The sequence below is a fragment of the Phocoena sinus genome, chromosome X (assembly GCF_008692025.1).
Source record: "Phocoena sinus isolate mPhoSin1 chromosome X, mPhoSin1.pri, whole genome shotgun sequence".
Taxonomy (NCBI): Eukaryota; Metazoa; Chordata; class Mammalia; order Artiodactyla; family Phocoenidae; genus Phocoena; species Phocoena sinus.
The window spans coordinates 90,986,254-91,002,076 of NC_045784.1; the positions used below are offsets into that span (position 1 = coordinate 90,986,254).

The 15,823-nt window shown below is 43.0% G+C and overlaps 1 protein-coding gene across 2 annotated transcripts in view; it reads left to right on the top strand.

The window, feature by feature from the left end:
• RNF128 (ring finger protein 128) overlaps positions 1-15,823 on the top strand; it is a 99,573-nt gene that overhangs the window by 28,569 nt on the left and 55,181 nt on the right. Inside the window, exon 1 of one of the 2 annotated variants that reach the window (XM_032620951.1) lies at positions 10,852-11,588. The exons of the other annotated variant lie outside the window; for it this stretch is intronic. Coding sequence (XP_032476842.1) covers positions 11,096-11,588 — 493 coding nt within the window. The 5' untranslated portion in view covers positions 10,852-11,095. Of the gene's footprint in view, positions 1-10,851; positions 11,589-15,823 lie in introns of those variants that run through there. 2 annotated transcript variants of the gene reach the window in all.

Sequence of the window (15,823 nt, forward strand, 5' to 3'; positions counted from 1 at the left end):
AAACAAAGAGAGGCCTCACAAAATTTTCCTTGGTACAATTTACCCCCAGTAGACTAAGATACTAAATGGAGGGACCTTGTTGCAACTATCATAAGACTTTGTAGATATTAGAAGCTCTAAAAAATGTTTATTATTCTAAGGAATAAATTAGAGAATGTGTGAATTTTCTTTTAAATCACCGAAACTCGAAAAGAGAAAATTATAAGTCCTGTATGCCCAGTGATGCTTATTGCTTATCATTTTGTATGTCGGATGGCCCAGAGGGTCGAGGTTAGTAAAAAAATTTTTTTTTCCTAAATTCAAATACTGACTGCAGTTATCAGGTGGGATTAGTCTAGCACATTTTTTTCCCAGAAAGTCTGTTTCTTCTTTGCTTGTTCACTGCTACATAACACAACTTGCAGTGACAGGGCTAAGATTCTGTTAAAAAAAAAAAGGCTGGATAACAGCAGGCGTTATAAATCTACTTTGTTCCAGTATACTACCCTTAAGCAATTGACTGTTCCACCTGTCTCGGAACTTGAAAACCTCTGCTGAAAATGCCTTATGAGGGCATAACTGAAGGCACTGATATAAGACACCCTTATTCTTGGAATGTGTGTGCTGAAAAGTTTTCATACTGCCTTGAATCCAAACAAACAGAAGGTCCTAAAACCATCAGGGTATTGAGCCCTAAACACCTTGTAGGGCCCAAACATATGCTCTCATCGGGTCTGTAAACACCTCAACCATAACCGCCTCAACAAAAGGAAAACATTTAATGAACTGGTGGGATTATTGAAGGTAAAGTTGACAAACTCTTCTTCAAACAAACAGGAGCTTCAGGCTTTCAATGTCTGCTCCCTCTCTCTTTTTTCCCCCCACAAAAAGCAAACATTGCTGAGCCACTTCATTGCCTCTGCTAAAAGGCTTTCTGTGGCTCCAGAGCTGACAGCATCTAGAATATTAAGCAGTTGTTGACTTCTGTGTCCAAACTAGTTTGTTCTGAAGGACCTGAAGTATACTGATCCTATCTGCACACAAAGTTACATAGAGACAACTTAGAAAAGAGTATACACACCCTCTGCTAATCGGAAGATTGGCAGCTAAGGGAGAAGTGATTTTATGGATTCCTGAGTGTGCTGTGGTTCAGTGGATCTGGACATTTTTTCCTTTTGATGATTCCATTAGTGTTTTTCCTCATTAAAGTTCCTATGCTTTATACTGCATGATTTGTGGTGAAGTCAAACCAAAGTAATTTTTGTAACCACAAAATACCCTTTTGGGTTTTTTTGTTTGTTTTTTTAAATTTATTTATTTTTATTTTTGGCTGCATTGGGTCTTCATTGCTGCGTGTGGGCTTCCTCTAGTTGCGGCGAGCGGGGGCTACTCTTCCTTGTGGTGCGCGGGCTTCTCATTGCGGTGGCTTCTGTTGTTGTGGAGTGCGGGCTCTAGGTGTGCGGGCTTCAGTAGTTGGGGCTCGTGGGCTCTAGAGCACAGGCTCAGTAGTTCTGACACACGGGCTTAGTTGCTCAGCAGCATGTGGGATCTTTCCAGACCAGAGCTCAAACCCGTGTCCCCTGCATTGGCAGACAGATTCCTAACCACTGCACCACCAGGGAAGCCCATAAAATACCCTATTGTTGAAGGCCTGCTTGTCTCTTGCCCGTTTCCTGAGACCAACATAACCATGACACATCTAATTCTGGTGTGACAGAACTTAATTACTATGTGAATCATGAGTGGGAGGCCAGCTAATTTCAGTTGTCTCAACTGTTTGCTAGTACCTGGTCACTTATTGCCAGATACTTGTTTACTCCAAGTTTTTGATCGATTTTGAGCCCTGGCCAGCAGCAACTAATCCTAATGCATATAGTTGGCAGCTGTGAATTTTTGACTTTGCCCCTTGGAATACAAAGGCTGCCTTTGCCCACACTCAGGCTGACTTTAGCTTCTAAAGAGTAAACCTTGGGACTTCTCGAGTGGCACAGTGGTTAGGAATCCACCTGCCAATGTAGGGGACACAGGTTTGATCCCTGGTCCGGGAAGATCCCACATGCTGCAGAGCAACTAAGCCTGTGCGCCACAACTACTGAGCCTGCGCTCTAGAGCCCATGAGCCACAACTACTGAGCCCACATGCTGCAACTACTGAAGCCCGCCCGCCTGGAGCCTGTGCTCTGCAACAAGAGAAGCCACTGCAATGAGAAGCCCACGCACCGCAATGAAGAGTAGCCCCCACTCACCATAACTAGAGGAAGCCCACGCGCAGCAACAAAGACCCAACACAGCCAAAAAATAAATAAAACTTTAAAAAATAATAAATAAAATAAAGTTTCTACTCTAAAAAAAAAAGAGTATACCTTGGCCTCAGTAGGTGATTGTGATTATGTGCTACAATATAACTATGTTTATTCTTTTTTTATGATATTTAATTAATTAATTTATTTTATTTATTTATTTTTGGCTGCATTGGTCTTTGTTGCTGCACGTGGACTTTCTCTAGTTGCGGCGAGTGAGGGCTACTCTTTGTTGCAGTGTGCGGGCTTCTCATTGCTGTGGCTTCTCTTGTTGCAGAGCACGGGCTATAGGCGCGCGGACTTCAGTAGTTGTGGCACGTGGGCTCATTAGTTGTGGCTCACGGGCTCTAGAGCGCAGGCTCAGTAGTTGTGGTGTAGGAGCTTAGTTGCTCTGCGGTATGTGGGATCTTCCTGGGCCAGGGCTCGACCGTGTCCCCTGCATTGGCAGGCGGATTCTTAACCACTGCGCCACCAAGGAAGCCCACTATGTTTATTCTTAAACTGCTTTTCAGAAGCCCCAGCTTTACTAGGAATTATCAAATTAGGCTCCTATTAGAAAGGAATCCCATTCTGTCTGTAGGCTAAAAAAAAGCTTACTGCCCATGTGCATTTTAAAGAACTTAATCCCTCCCTAATTTAGTAAACTGATCTTATCCATGCCTGCGAGGCCCACTCCCTTCTACAGCGATTCTGTCATTTGTCCTAGGCAGTGGCAAAATCATAGATATTTATTTTAGCTACACTAGCTGATTTGGTAGGCTTTAATCTGAAGGAACACTAAGTGGTTCAATATATATCTGCACAATTTTCCATTATTATTATCCCTATTTTGTAGCTGAGAAAGAAGAAAGAGAAACTTCCTTGGTGTCACATAACCAGTCAATGGAAAAGTTAAAAATAACAACAGAGACTGGAATGAGAGAGTTCTGTGGATCTAGTCTACTGAGTAGCACAAACGGATTGGAAGTAAACCTCAAATATGTGGCCATATCTGTAGGGCACAATTCATTAAAAACATTTTTTCCCATTTTCCCCAAGCAATTGTTTTTCTTTCTTTTAATATACATAAATCTCTTGTGGACACAAATTTAGTTCTTTGGAAGTCTTCATCTTACTAGAAACCTAAAAAAAAAAAAAAAGGAGAGAGGAGACTGCATGAGAACAGATTAATTTCCCAAGTAGGTTGTCCTGATACTGCAGGCGAGGGTAAAAATCACTCATGTCCATCTTTCCCTCCAAGCACCTCCTCTGCCCAACTTTCCCCTGGAGCCATTGCTGCCCTCCCATGCCTTGGGCCCTTCCCCACTCTTATCTCTTTTTAGCAATCTGGGATCCCCTCAATCATCTCCCCAAACTCAAGATAGTTAATCTGATCCCTCAATAGCAATCAACTTGACACAGCTTAAATTTTCTGCATTATCCTTATCAGTACAATTCTTTTCTGTACCAGTTTTCGTCAGTGGACAAAAAACACCCTTTCCACACATAACACATGTTCAGGCATTCCACTCCACACATGCATGGGAACGAGTGTGTACAACTGAAGATGTAGACATTTATAAATGATGATGAAGCACTTGACAAAATGTACTTTCATAATCTCTGTTATCTAGGATTTCCAGGGCTGCTCAACAAGAAATCAGGGCACCCTGATGAGGGGTTCTTAGTAGGTTAAATGTGTTACCATATCTGGTTGAAAAACACTGAATCTTTCCACCTTGTAATAATATCCTTACTACGTGTGTGGAGAGGTAGTACAGCAGAGTGAAAATGGTATAGAATTTGGAGTCCGATATGCTCCCATGTGAATTCCAACTCTGCCACTTACTAGCTGTGTGACCTTTGGCAAGATACTTCACCTTTCTGAGCCTCATTTTCCTCATCTGAAAATAATGGGCTTTTATTACTTGTTGTAAGAATCAAATGATATAATTAATACACATACAGTGTCTGGCACATAGTAAGTTCTCAATAATTATGTTTCCTTCCTACCTCTACTTTGGAAAGTAGTGTTATAAGGAGTGGAATGTTGCATAAGGAGAAGAGTGTAGTTTTGTACTAAGATGTTGGGTCAAATTCTAATCCAGTCATTAGGTTATTCCCTAATGGATGCCCTCAGCAAGTTACTTAACCTAAGCGCGCGTTGCTTCTTCTGTAAGATGTAGCATATAATACTTATCTCATGGTTGTAAAGTATCTGGCCCCTAGCAGGTTCTCAATGGTAGCTATTTCTGTTACAGGTATAAGACTGTTCTTAGTTTCAGATACAGCACACCTACTGTTGTAAATCCCCTCTCTGAAATTCTGTCTTTTCTTCGAGTGCATGAATTCTTTAAAAATATCCCCTGTTTTTTGGGCTTCCCTGGTGGCGAAGTGGTTGAGAATCCGCCTGCCGATGCAGGGAACGCGGGTTCGTGCCCCGGTCCGGGAAGATCCCACATGCCTTGGAGCGGCTGGGCCCGTGAGCCATGGCCGCTGAGCCTGCGCGTCCGGAGCCTGTGCTCCACAACGGAAGAGGCCACAACAGTGAGAGGTCCGCGTACCGCAAAAAAAAAAAAATATCCCCTGTTTTCTAATGGTTGTATACCCACTTGAGCTGACTGAGGTTTACCTGCATTTGCAAGTAACAGTATAGTATTTGAAAGTATGCTGCAGCATCACATTTGGGGCTTTTTGTTCTGTTTTGTTTGGCTGTTCTCTCTCTCCACACCACCGTCATCTTCTTGCTATACAAGGGGCAACTGCCTTGAGTGGAAATTTGTTGCCATTCATTGTCTACACCTATATTGTCCAGCTGTGTGGCCACATCATCGCTTTGATGCCAGGACACTAGTTGTCTCAGATGGTGCTTTACCATTTAATGGTAAGAAGCCAGATGTGGTGTCTCATTTCCTGCAGACATATTAAAGGCTGAACACTATGGCCCATCTCTGCACCGCCGCAGAAACTCAGTATGATCGGAAACTTAATCGGCCATGGTGGTACCCTGCTGTTGCTTCTGCAGGATGCTGCTCTGTTTACCAGTTCATCATTAGACAGTGCACTGCTCAGGGCAACTTTCAGTTCAGTGTTGCTGATATAAATATTTGGCAAGGCTAGCCTTTGTGGTAGGATTTGAGGGATTCAAAAAGCCTCCTGGCCCAAATATATCTCTGTCACTGGTCACAGTGCCTGAAATGCATGCAAGAAACATTTCACATGAACTTTCCTTCTTGGGTATAAGGCAATGTTAGAATGCAAATACCACTCTCTAGAGGGAAGATACTGAGTCATTATCAGCTATTAATACTCAGAGTCAGAAGTGCATTGGAATCCTGATTCTGTTACTAGCTGTATGAGCTTAGGGGGTTGCTAATTCTCTCTGAGCAAGTTTCCTCTTCTGAAAATGGGGATAATAATGGATGGTTGTGAGAATTTAATGAGAGAATGCATGTAAAGAACATAGTAAATGCTCAATGAACAATAGCTGTTATTAGCCTTAGGGACAGCAGGGCTCCGAAGGAATACATTTAGGACCTGGTAAATTTGGTTTGAGGGTCAGGAATAAGGTGAAGTCTGGTACCAGGAAACTGCTCACAGCAAAGGCCCTGGTGGAGTGGTGATATTACAGCTGGGGAATAGCATGGAAACTCTGGGGACCTGGGGTTGGAAGAGTTGGGTGGGAGGAAGAGGAAAGACTGAAGCAAAATCACACTGCATTTCCATGAACCTTCCAATAAGAAAAGCGCAGTACTTCTCAGGATGCGATGCTTTGTGAGGTAGTAAGCTCTGACACTTGGGAGTGTTCAAGCAGAGGCTGAGTGCTGGCTACCCTCAGGATACTCAGGGCTTCTCAAACTTATATTTACATACAAATCACCTGGGAATCTTGTTTAAATGCAGGTTCTGATTCAGCAAGTCCGGGTGGGACCTGAGATTCTTCATTTCTCATGAGCTTGCTGACAGTGCTGATGCTCCCGATCAAAAGATCTCATCCTTAGTAGCGAGGCTCTGTTGCAGTTTGAAGAGAAATCACAGTGAGACAGAGGGATATGGTTAGGGAAAGCCAGAGAGTTACCCGGACAAGGCTCCATAAAGTAGGAGCACTCTGATGCAGTCATGATCTACAGTCTGGTTCTTAGCTTTGTAAGCTTTGAAATTTGATTGGTAGTATTAGCAGAGCCTGGGCTCCTGGGGACTGACTCACAATTAAACAAATTCACGAGACCAGTATATAAACCAGAATGCCAACTGATTAATTTATTATGAGAAGTATAACTTCCAGTGGAACAGATACTAGTGTTTGCTGATCAGAGAATTACCTCCCTGTAGGCATATTTACAGGAGGAGCTAAATGATGAAAAGAAGGTCGCTTGGTGAGGAGGAGCTCATAGCAAGGGGAGTTCATAGGATGATTTTAATGGTTCATGTCATCAAGCTATGATAGTCTGATACCTTCATCTCCACTACTGGTCTAGACCTCCAGATAGTGCTGAGGGTGTTAGCCTCCGTATCAGTCTCTCTGCCTCCTGTCTTGCCCTCATACAATCCGGATTATCTATGTAAGCCTAGGTCGATACTATCATTTGTTTGATCCACTTGATTTCAATATAAATTCACAACCTAAACTCACCATTACAAAAAGTTTAAAATATGGAGAAAAGTTGAAAAATATTACAGCGAGCACCTATATACCCACCATCTAGATTCAACAATTGTTATCATTTTGCCATATTTACTTTATGTATCTGTGTGTGCACATGTGCATTGAGCCCACACTCTTTAACATAGATTTCTAAACTCTTCATGTTGTGGCATAACCCACTTGACCTGCTTCACTCCCCTGGGCTCCCCCTTTGCTCCCCCAGACATGCCTAACTATTGAATGTTAGTTCCCTGAATGTTCGCTGGTGTTCTCATGTATTGCCTGTTGCCTATGCCTGAATATCCTTACTTTCTTTTTTCTTGATTAGCTCTATTTGTTCGCAATGAGAGCCATGCCCATGTTGCCATAGCACCCTATACTCTTCTCAGTGATAACATGTATTACACTATACTGTTATTGTGTGTTTGCCTCTTTGACTTTCCTACTAAACTATGAACTCCTTGAGGGCAGGGACTGTTTCATTTGTCTCTGTATACCTGCACCTCTCAAGTGTCTTGCGCTTAGTAGGTGTTCAGTAATCAGAGAATCCAACTACCTGCTGGACAGTTCTACCTAGTTACATCATGGGTACCTTGAATTCAACTTGTCTAAACTGAACTCATTTCTCCTCCTACCCACTCTACACATTTAAAACCCTCCTCCTAATTAAATGCCATTCAGTCTTCCAAGCCAAAAGCTTCAGAGCAATCCCTAACTCTTCCCTCTCATTCATCCTCCAAACAAGTCCTGTTGATTCTATATCCAAAATACATTACCAATCTGTCCATTTCTCTTTATCTCCACTACCAATTTAGTCCAAGCCACCTTCATTTCTCACCTGGAGCACTGCCAACAATCCTGTATCTGGGCTCCCTGCTTCTACTCTTGTCTCCTCCAATTTTTATTCACAGAGAAGCATAATGATCACTAAAATTCAGATCTGATTTTATTACTCCCTGCTTAAACCCTGATTATATTACTCCTTGCTTTTGGATTAAGTCCAAACTCCTTAGCTTTACCCAAAGGACTCTCAAGAACTGACCCCTTTGTCCCTCTATAACTTTATCTCTCGTACTCTGGGTTCCAAACACTTGGTGTTTATAGAGCCTGTAGTATTTGTTGTTTCTCAACATTTTCAGTTTTATGCCTCAGTGCCTTTTCTTGTATTGTTCTCTGTCTAGAAAGGCTAACACTCTCAAAGTCAGCACAGGTGTAACCTCCTCTGGGAAGCTTTTTCTTACTTACCAGTCTGGGTTAGTTCCTCTTCTCTAACACCCACTACTGCCCTATGCATACCTCTAGTGTAGCTCTTATACTGTATACATCAGCACTCTCTCTATATATATATTACAATTATCAGCTTGTTTGTCTCATCAAAGGTAATTTATGAGCTTTTTGAGAGCAGAGTTAATGTCTTATTTTGTTTTAACCCAATGCTTAGCCCACGATTGGCATATAGTAGATTGCAATAAATATTTAAGAAAGAATGAATATTAACAAATGTCTCTCCAAACTTCATTTTTGTAAATACCTTATAAAAGATCTCTTTTCTTTTAAACACATTGTTTCTTCAAAGTACAACATAGTTGACTGTCATGCAGGTTTTATATGTATATATTTTCTGCCGCACAGCGCGGCATGTGGGATCTTAGTTCCCCGACCAGGGATCAAACCCACACACCCTGCATTGGAAGTGCGGAGTCTTAACCACTGGACTGCCAGGGAAGTCCAAATCATGCAGGTAATATTGACTGAATATTGAGTGTTCTTCACCAGCAATTTCAGACAATTTCTGGAACTGTACCATTTCTTTTTTATATATAAATTTATTTATTTTTGGCTATGTTGGGTCTTCGTTGCTGCATGCGGGCTTTCTCTAGTTGCAGTCAGCAGGGGCTACTCTTTGTTGCAGTTCGCGGGCTTCTCATTGCTGTGGCTTCTCTTGTTGCAGAACACGGGCTCTAGGCACGTGGGCTTCAGTAGTTGTGGCACGTGGGCTCAGTAGCTGTGGCTCACAGGCTCTAGAGCGCAGGCTCAGTAGTTGTGGCACACGGGCTTAGTTGCTCTGCGACATGTGGGATCTTCCCGGACCAGGGCTCGAACCCGTGTCCCCTGCATTGGCAGGCGGATTCTTAACCACTTCGCCACCAGGGAAGTCCCGTACCATTTCTTTAGATGACAGATGCTACCCTTTTATTTTCCCCTAGGTAATTTTTATCTAAGAGATTAACATCATCAGTAGTTGGGGGTGCCATGCTATTGGTCCCATATACCTCCCTTGACCTCTAAAGTCCCTTTCAACACCTACGATTCATGTTTCACAAAATTGCCCATTTATTTGGATTCTAGGTGCTGTTTGGTTACGGTGTTAATTTTCCTCTAGGTTTCTCTCAAGCCATAAGAGCATCACGTGCAGGATTGTCCCATGCTTAATCTTTGCAAATAATATTGATTAAATAAATGTTGGGCCAGGGGAGTGGAATGATTGATTCGGAATTTAACAAATGTTGGGCTGGATAAAGTAAACTATATTTATTTGAACTGAAAAAAATGGCTAAAAGTAAACATCCTGAACATTACTTTCTCTGATTATTACCTCAAAGTAACAACCTTAATATTATTTTAAAAGTATTGGGTCCCTGAGTCTGTTTAATAATAATAGTATTTAACAGATATAATTTTTACACTCTGCTAAGCACTGTTCTAAGTGCTTTTATATGTATGAACTCATTTAATCATCTAGACTACTCTATGAGGTAGGTACTATTATTATCCCCATTTTACAGATGATGAGGAAACTGTGGCACAGAGAAGTAATTTCCCCAAGGCCAAAAGTTATCCATAACTGTCAGACACCAGAAGTATTAATTCAGTTTAATCTATGCATATTTATTGAGCACCTACTAAATGTAACAACTGACAGGGTAGATAAAAATTGTACACTTAAAGTAAGGAGAAATCTTAACCCAATAGTGCTGTGAGTGAATTGTCAAGGTGAGTCAGGCTCTTCTTTAGTTAGTGGGAGATGGAGAAAGATTGTTAAGGTCATGAATGGCGCAGACATATCTGGGTAAGTCTGGTTTGCGGAAAATGGAAGAAAAGAGGCTTAGTTTTGAGGAGTATGAAAATGGTCATCCCTTTTTGAGGGCTAAGATTACTTTTAGAAGGGGCATCTGATGCAGTATATTTAGTATGAGGTAAGGGTAAGAAGGAAATACATAGGTATGACGCTTGTTTAGAGAAGGAAAGGAAAAAGTTTAAAACAAAAAAAGGCAATGCTCTCTTCCGCCCCCCCCCCCCCCCCCCCCCCGCTTAGAGAATTAGTAAATAGCCTGCTTAAGCACCACCCACCTACCCAAATTCTCTGGACTGCAAGTCAGACCTTTCAGATCTGCGCTTTTTAGAAGTACTTTCGCATTCTGGCACCTTAAGCCAGAAATGCCCCGCAGGCAAACGTTACGAGGGAAAAATATATTCTTGCAATTCAAAAGGGACTCGAATCCTACCAACGAGCGTTTCTGTTCTCTGTTTCCATAGTTCCCCGCCTGTCCACTTTTCATACAACGACTTGACACACCTGACCACACAGCCTCCGATCCTATTCTAATGCCTGCCCATCCTGTTACCCTTTTTTAAAAAAATTTATTTAGTCTATTTATTTTGGCTGCTTTTGTTCTTTGTTGTGGTGCACGGGCTTCTCATTGTGGTAGCTTCTCTTGTTGTAGAGCACGGGCTTTAGTAGTTGTAGCTCGCGGGGTTGGTTGCCCCGCGGCATGTGGGATCTTCCCGGCTCAGGGCTCGAACCACTGTTTCCTGCATTGGTAGGCAGATTCCTAACCACTGCGCCACCAGGGAAGCCCCCTGTTACCCTTTTAAAAGGCGGATCCCGCAGTGTCCTTTCCTCCCTCCCAGCCGCCTCCACCCCCAGTCGGCTGGGCGGAGCTTCACGCTAAAGCCCCAGAGCCCGACGCGGCCAAGGCAGTAGCAGAGAGGACTGAAGCTCCGAAGAGCTGCATCTGCGGCAACATCTCCAGCGACGTTACGTGCCTGTCGGCTTCGACCCAGCCCGCCGCGCGTGCCAGTCGCTCCCCGCCCCCTCCCCACCTGGCGCGCACCTGGCCAAGGCCGGGGTCCCGCCGAGAGCCGGGAAGGCGCGTGCCAGGGGCCCTAGGGAACCGCAGAGCGCGCGCGCCATGGGGCCGCCGCCCGGGGCCGGGGTCTCCTGCCGCGGTGGCTGCGGCTTTTCCCGATTGCTGGCCTGGTGCTTCCTGCTGGCTCTGAGTCCGCAAGCCCCCGGTTCCCGGGGAGCCGAAGCAGTGTGGACCGCGTACCTCAACGTGTCCTGGCGGGTTCCGCACACCGGAGTGAACCGCACCGTGTGGGAGCTGAGCGAGGAGGGCGTGTACGGCCAGGATTCGCCGCTCGAGCCAGTGGCTGGGGTCCTGGTACCGCCCGACGGACCAGGGGCGCTGAACGCCTGTAACCCGCACACGAATTTCACGGTGCCCACGGTCCCGGGGGACTGGGGCAGCAGCGTGCAAGTCTCTTGGTTGGCCCTCATCCAGCGCGGCGGGGGTTGCACCTTCGCAGACAAGATCCATCTGGCTTACGAGCGAGGGGCGTCTGGAGCCGTCATCTTTAACTTCCCGGGGACCCGCAATGAGGTCATCCCCATGTCTCACCCGGGTGAGTGCCGCTACCGAATTGCGCGCCATCAAACCCCTGCCAAGGCCATTTTCCCTTATTTTCCTCAGTGTAATCTTCCCCCTATCCCCTTGCTCCGAAGGAAAACGAGTGTCCTTTCTGTCCCCATCGAGTGAGGGCAGGGTCCTCTCTTCCCCGAGATTCACCCTGCGTCGGGGGTTTGGGCGGAAAAATCCTTTAGAATTTGACTCTCTGGTGAAAACAGAGTGAGGAGGCTGGCAACTCGAGAAGGACTGTTTGGGCTCTTTGCGTCGTCTTTTCCTGCTGTTTCACGAGGGTGGTTTGCATTGGATTAATTGGTTGGTGGTGGGCATTGGCTTTGAAATGACTGGGAAGAAGCCTACCCGAGAAGCTTGCCTGGAAATCCCTTCCTCAGTCTTGTCCTGATTAACAGCCTCAGGCCCGCAGCAGATTTTTTCCCTCCTCTCTCACTGTTTTCTCTGCATGTTTCCTAGTATCAGGTACAAGATTGTATTACTGTGCCCTGTTAACCTCATTCCAGTTTTGGTGGAAACTTTGCTCAGCTGTTGGGTTCTTCTCTGCCCAGGGGTCTCAGGTCCCAAGTGATTTTTGGTATCGGTGCTTTCCTTTGCATTTGAAAAAATCTGATTCAGGATATTGAGTGGCAAAACAGGTGATTAGTGTTATTAAAGAAGAAGAGGTTTCTGCATGAGGCTAGCAAAGGCCTAGGCTTTGGAAAATGTAATCCAGGTAGGTCTTAAATTTGTGCAGATGAGATGGATTACTGTTTTCCCCTCTTCAGTTATCCTTCCAGAAACCTTCTCCCTATTTGTGATTAGGTATCCATACCATATGTACATAGTGATTCTAGGCCCCAAAAGACAAAGAAAAAAAAATTGGGGGAGAAAAAGGCAGAGACATGTAATAGTAGTAGCAGTATATCATAGTTGTTGAGAGCTGGGCCTCAAGTCAGACCTTGGTTAAATTCCGGCTCCATTGCTTACTAGTCCTGTGACCTTGAGCAACTTATCTGAAGTCTAGCCTGGATTCCCTCCTCAATCAAATGGGAAAGAACGAAGAATGAACCACTCCCACAGGTTTGCCTTGAGGATGAAATGAAATAATGACGGGAAAGAGTTTAACACATCATCCTTCTCTGTAAAGGTTAGGTGATAGGATCAGCTTTTCAGAGTTGTTGGAGAGATGAATCTGCTTGTTTAGCTACTGGAGATTCTGTGTTTTTCCTAAAACAGTATGTCTGGCCCTGTCTAGAGAGCACTTGCACTGCGTGGCTGGGTGGTATAATGGAAAGAGCACTGAACTGGAACTTAGGAGATTTTAGCTCTTTTAGTCCCTTCTCTGCCTCTACCAGCTTCACAACCTTGTACAAGTTACTCACTGGTCAAATGATAGTATAGAGGCAGGAGGAGGAAGCCAGGTTGGCAGATCGTGACAAAAAATGAACTAGATGAACTCCCTTCCAGCTCTAAAATGCTGTGATTCTTAGATTTTATATTGATTAAAGAAAGGAGCAACTGCATCTCTTTTGGTTGATAATTCGTTGATTAGAATGAAATTACTTTTTAAAGGCTGATAGAAACAAAGAATAAGGACTTGGTATATTTTAAAGTCCTTACATTTCAACTGGCTACCTAAATGCAAAGGTTTGACTTTGCTTCCTCCCAATGAGATTCATTTGCACAGATGATTTGGAATTGAAGAGTACTCTTTAGTTAGAGAATTCCAATTTAGACTGCTTTCATCCTACTTCTGTTAAGTATATAAGCTTATATTAATCTGATAGATTTAGGGGACAATAAAATTAATTTTGTTGAGCTCCCACTATGTGCCAGGCACTCTACATACATCTTACTTATTCTTTATTGAGAGACAGTATGGTGTACTAGGAAAAGCAAACGCATTGTAGTCAAGAATGAGAATCAAATTCTGGATTTACCACATAATAGCTTTGTGTCCTTGGTCAGATTATTTAACATTACTGAGTCTCAGTTTTCAGAAAAGTGTTTTGATACTTTAAAAATGTATTATTATCTGCGGGTTCGTGCCCCGGTCCGGGAGGATCCCACATGCCGCAGAGTGGCTGGGCCCGTGAGCCATGGCCGCTGAGCCTGCGCGTCCGGAGCCTGTGCTCCGCAACGGGAGAGGCCACAACAGTGAGAGGCCCACGTACCACAAAAAAAAAAAAAAAAGAAAAGTAAAGAGGTGCTAAAAATGCATTATTATCTGAGATGCTGACTGTAGCAATGTTACACTTAGGCTAACTAGCTAAAATAACTAGCTAGTTACTTGAGGAATGGAATCACGTTTCTTCCTTGAACTCCTGGAGAAACTACTTTTCAACACAGGGGAAAAATCACTTTGCATTTCATCCACATATGTTGTTAAATATTTGTTTGCAGAGTGCTGTGTTGTTTGCTTTGCTCATTCCTGAGAGTAATCCCAGGGTTTGTTGTAATCTCTGGTCAAAAATGATTTCTCTTGGATTTTAGTGGCAAAGAGGTAGGACTGAAGTTTGTGTGTTGATTAACAATATATATTGCCATGAATTCTACAAGGGCCACCAAATGTGGAAAAGCCACTGCTGTGGTCTTTGTTTACAAAACCTTTCTTCACCCCCTCTCACAGGGGCCTATGCTTGAATTGTCTGTCCTTTGTTGGAGTTAGTGTTGATCATCCACACCCACCTATCACAGTCCTGTGACCATGAAGACCCATTTGTTTCAAGTAACAGAACTAACTGGTTTAGAACAGTAGCTTTAAAACTTTTGTGTATTAGAGAGAAACTCCACTATATAAGTGCAATCGATTAGGAAAATCAGACTATTTTTTTAAAAAATCAGGCTATTTTTATGGATACCAAATTTTCCCAGAGGGTAGCTGTAGGCTTGCAGCAACCCATGCAGTTTATTTCTGTATATTATCTTCCAGAAAATCCTGATTCACACAGATAAAAAATTTTAAATGACAGATTTTTATTAACAGATGATCCTGCAGTCTCTGGATATTTTTCATTCAAATGGATCCAGAAACTGGGAATAAAATGCAGAGAAATTTTTGGTTTCACAGTTTAATCACTATTCATGTCTTATTTAAATATGAAAATCAGATAAGAAGCAGCCAAAACAGAGTAAGCACTAAAGCTGTCTAAAAGCTATGGTTGTCACAATGAGACACGTTACGCTTTCTAATTGAGCACAGCCCACGGGTTGAAGTGGTGTCAGTACTTCCTTACACAATTTTCCTTGAGTCAACATGTGCAGGCATGAATTTATTGAAAGACCTGTGCAAAGCTTCCACGTTCATAATCCATGACGCATTTACAAGAACTTGAAACATATTCAGAAGGATGGCAGGAGAAGCATTATTCCTGAGGGCTGTAAAAAAGTGAATGAACCAAGCCATTTAAGTTAGTGATTTGGTGGTCTTCCCTGGGATAGAGTTTGCTATATAAAACAGTTGCTTGTATACGTTGTTGAAAGACCTCTTAGAGTGTATTAAGAAGATGGCCTCTACCAGGTTTTTTTTTTTAGGTTTTCTTTTTTTTATTGAAGTATACTTGATTTACAATGTTGTGTTAATTTCAGGTGTATAGCACAGTGATTCAGTTATATATATACATATATAGATTCTTTTCCCTCATAGGTTATTGTAAAATACTGAGTATAGTTCCCTGTGCTATACAGTAGGTCCTTGTTGGTTATCTGTTTTATATATAGTAGTGTGTATATGTTAATCCCAAACTCCCTCCCTCTGCCACTTAATATTTTTAAAATCTTAGGCCAGTATTTTACTTCTCTAAGTCTCAGTTTTCTCCTGTGTAAGATGGGCATAATAAAAAACTTACCTGAGGACATATATACACTACCAAATGTAAAATAGATAGCTAGTGGGAAGCAGCCGCATAGCACAGGGAGATCAGCTCGGTGCTTTGTGACCACCTAGAGGGATGGGATAGGGAGGGTGGGAGGGAGGGAGATGCAAGAGGGAAGAGATATGGGGACATATGTATATGTATAACTGATTCACTTTGTTATAAAGCAGAAACTAACACACCATTGTAAAGCAATTATACTCCAATAAAGATGTTAAAAAAAAACTTACCTGTTAAGGGATTAAATGAGATACTACAGATAAAGTGTTTAGCATAGAGCCTGACATTTAAGAAGCTACTATAATTTTCTTTATTACAGTTAAGATAGTTAAATGTATTTTAGAAAATGAAAAGTGATTTGTAT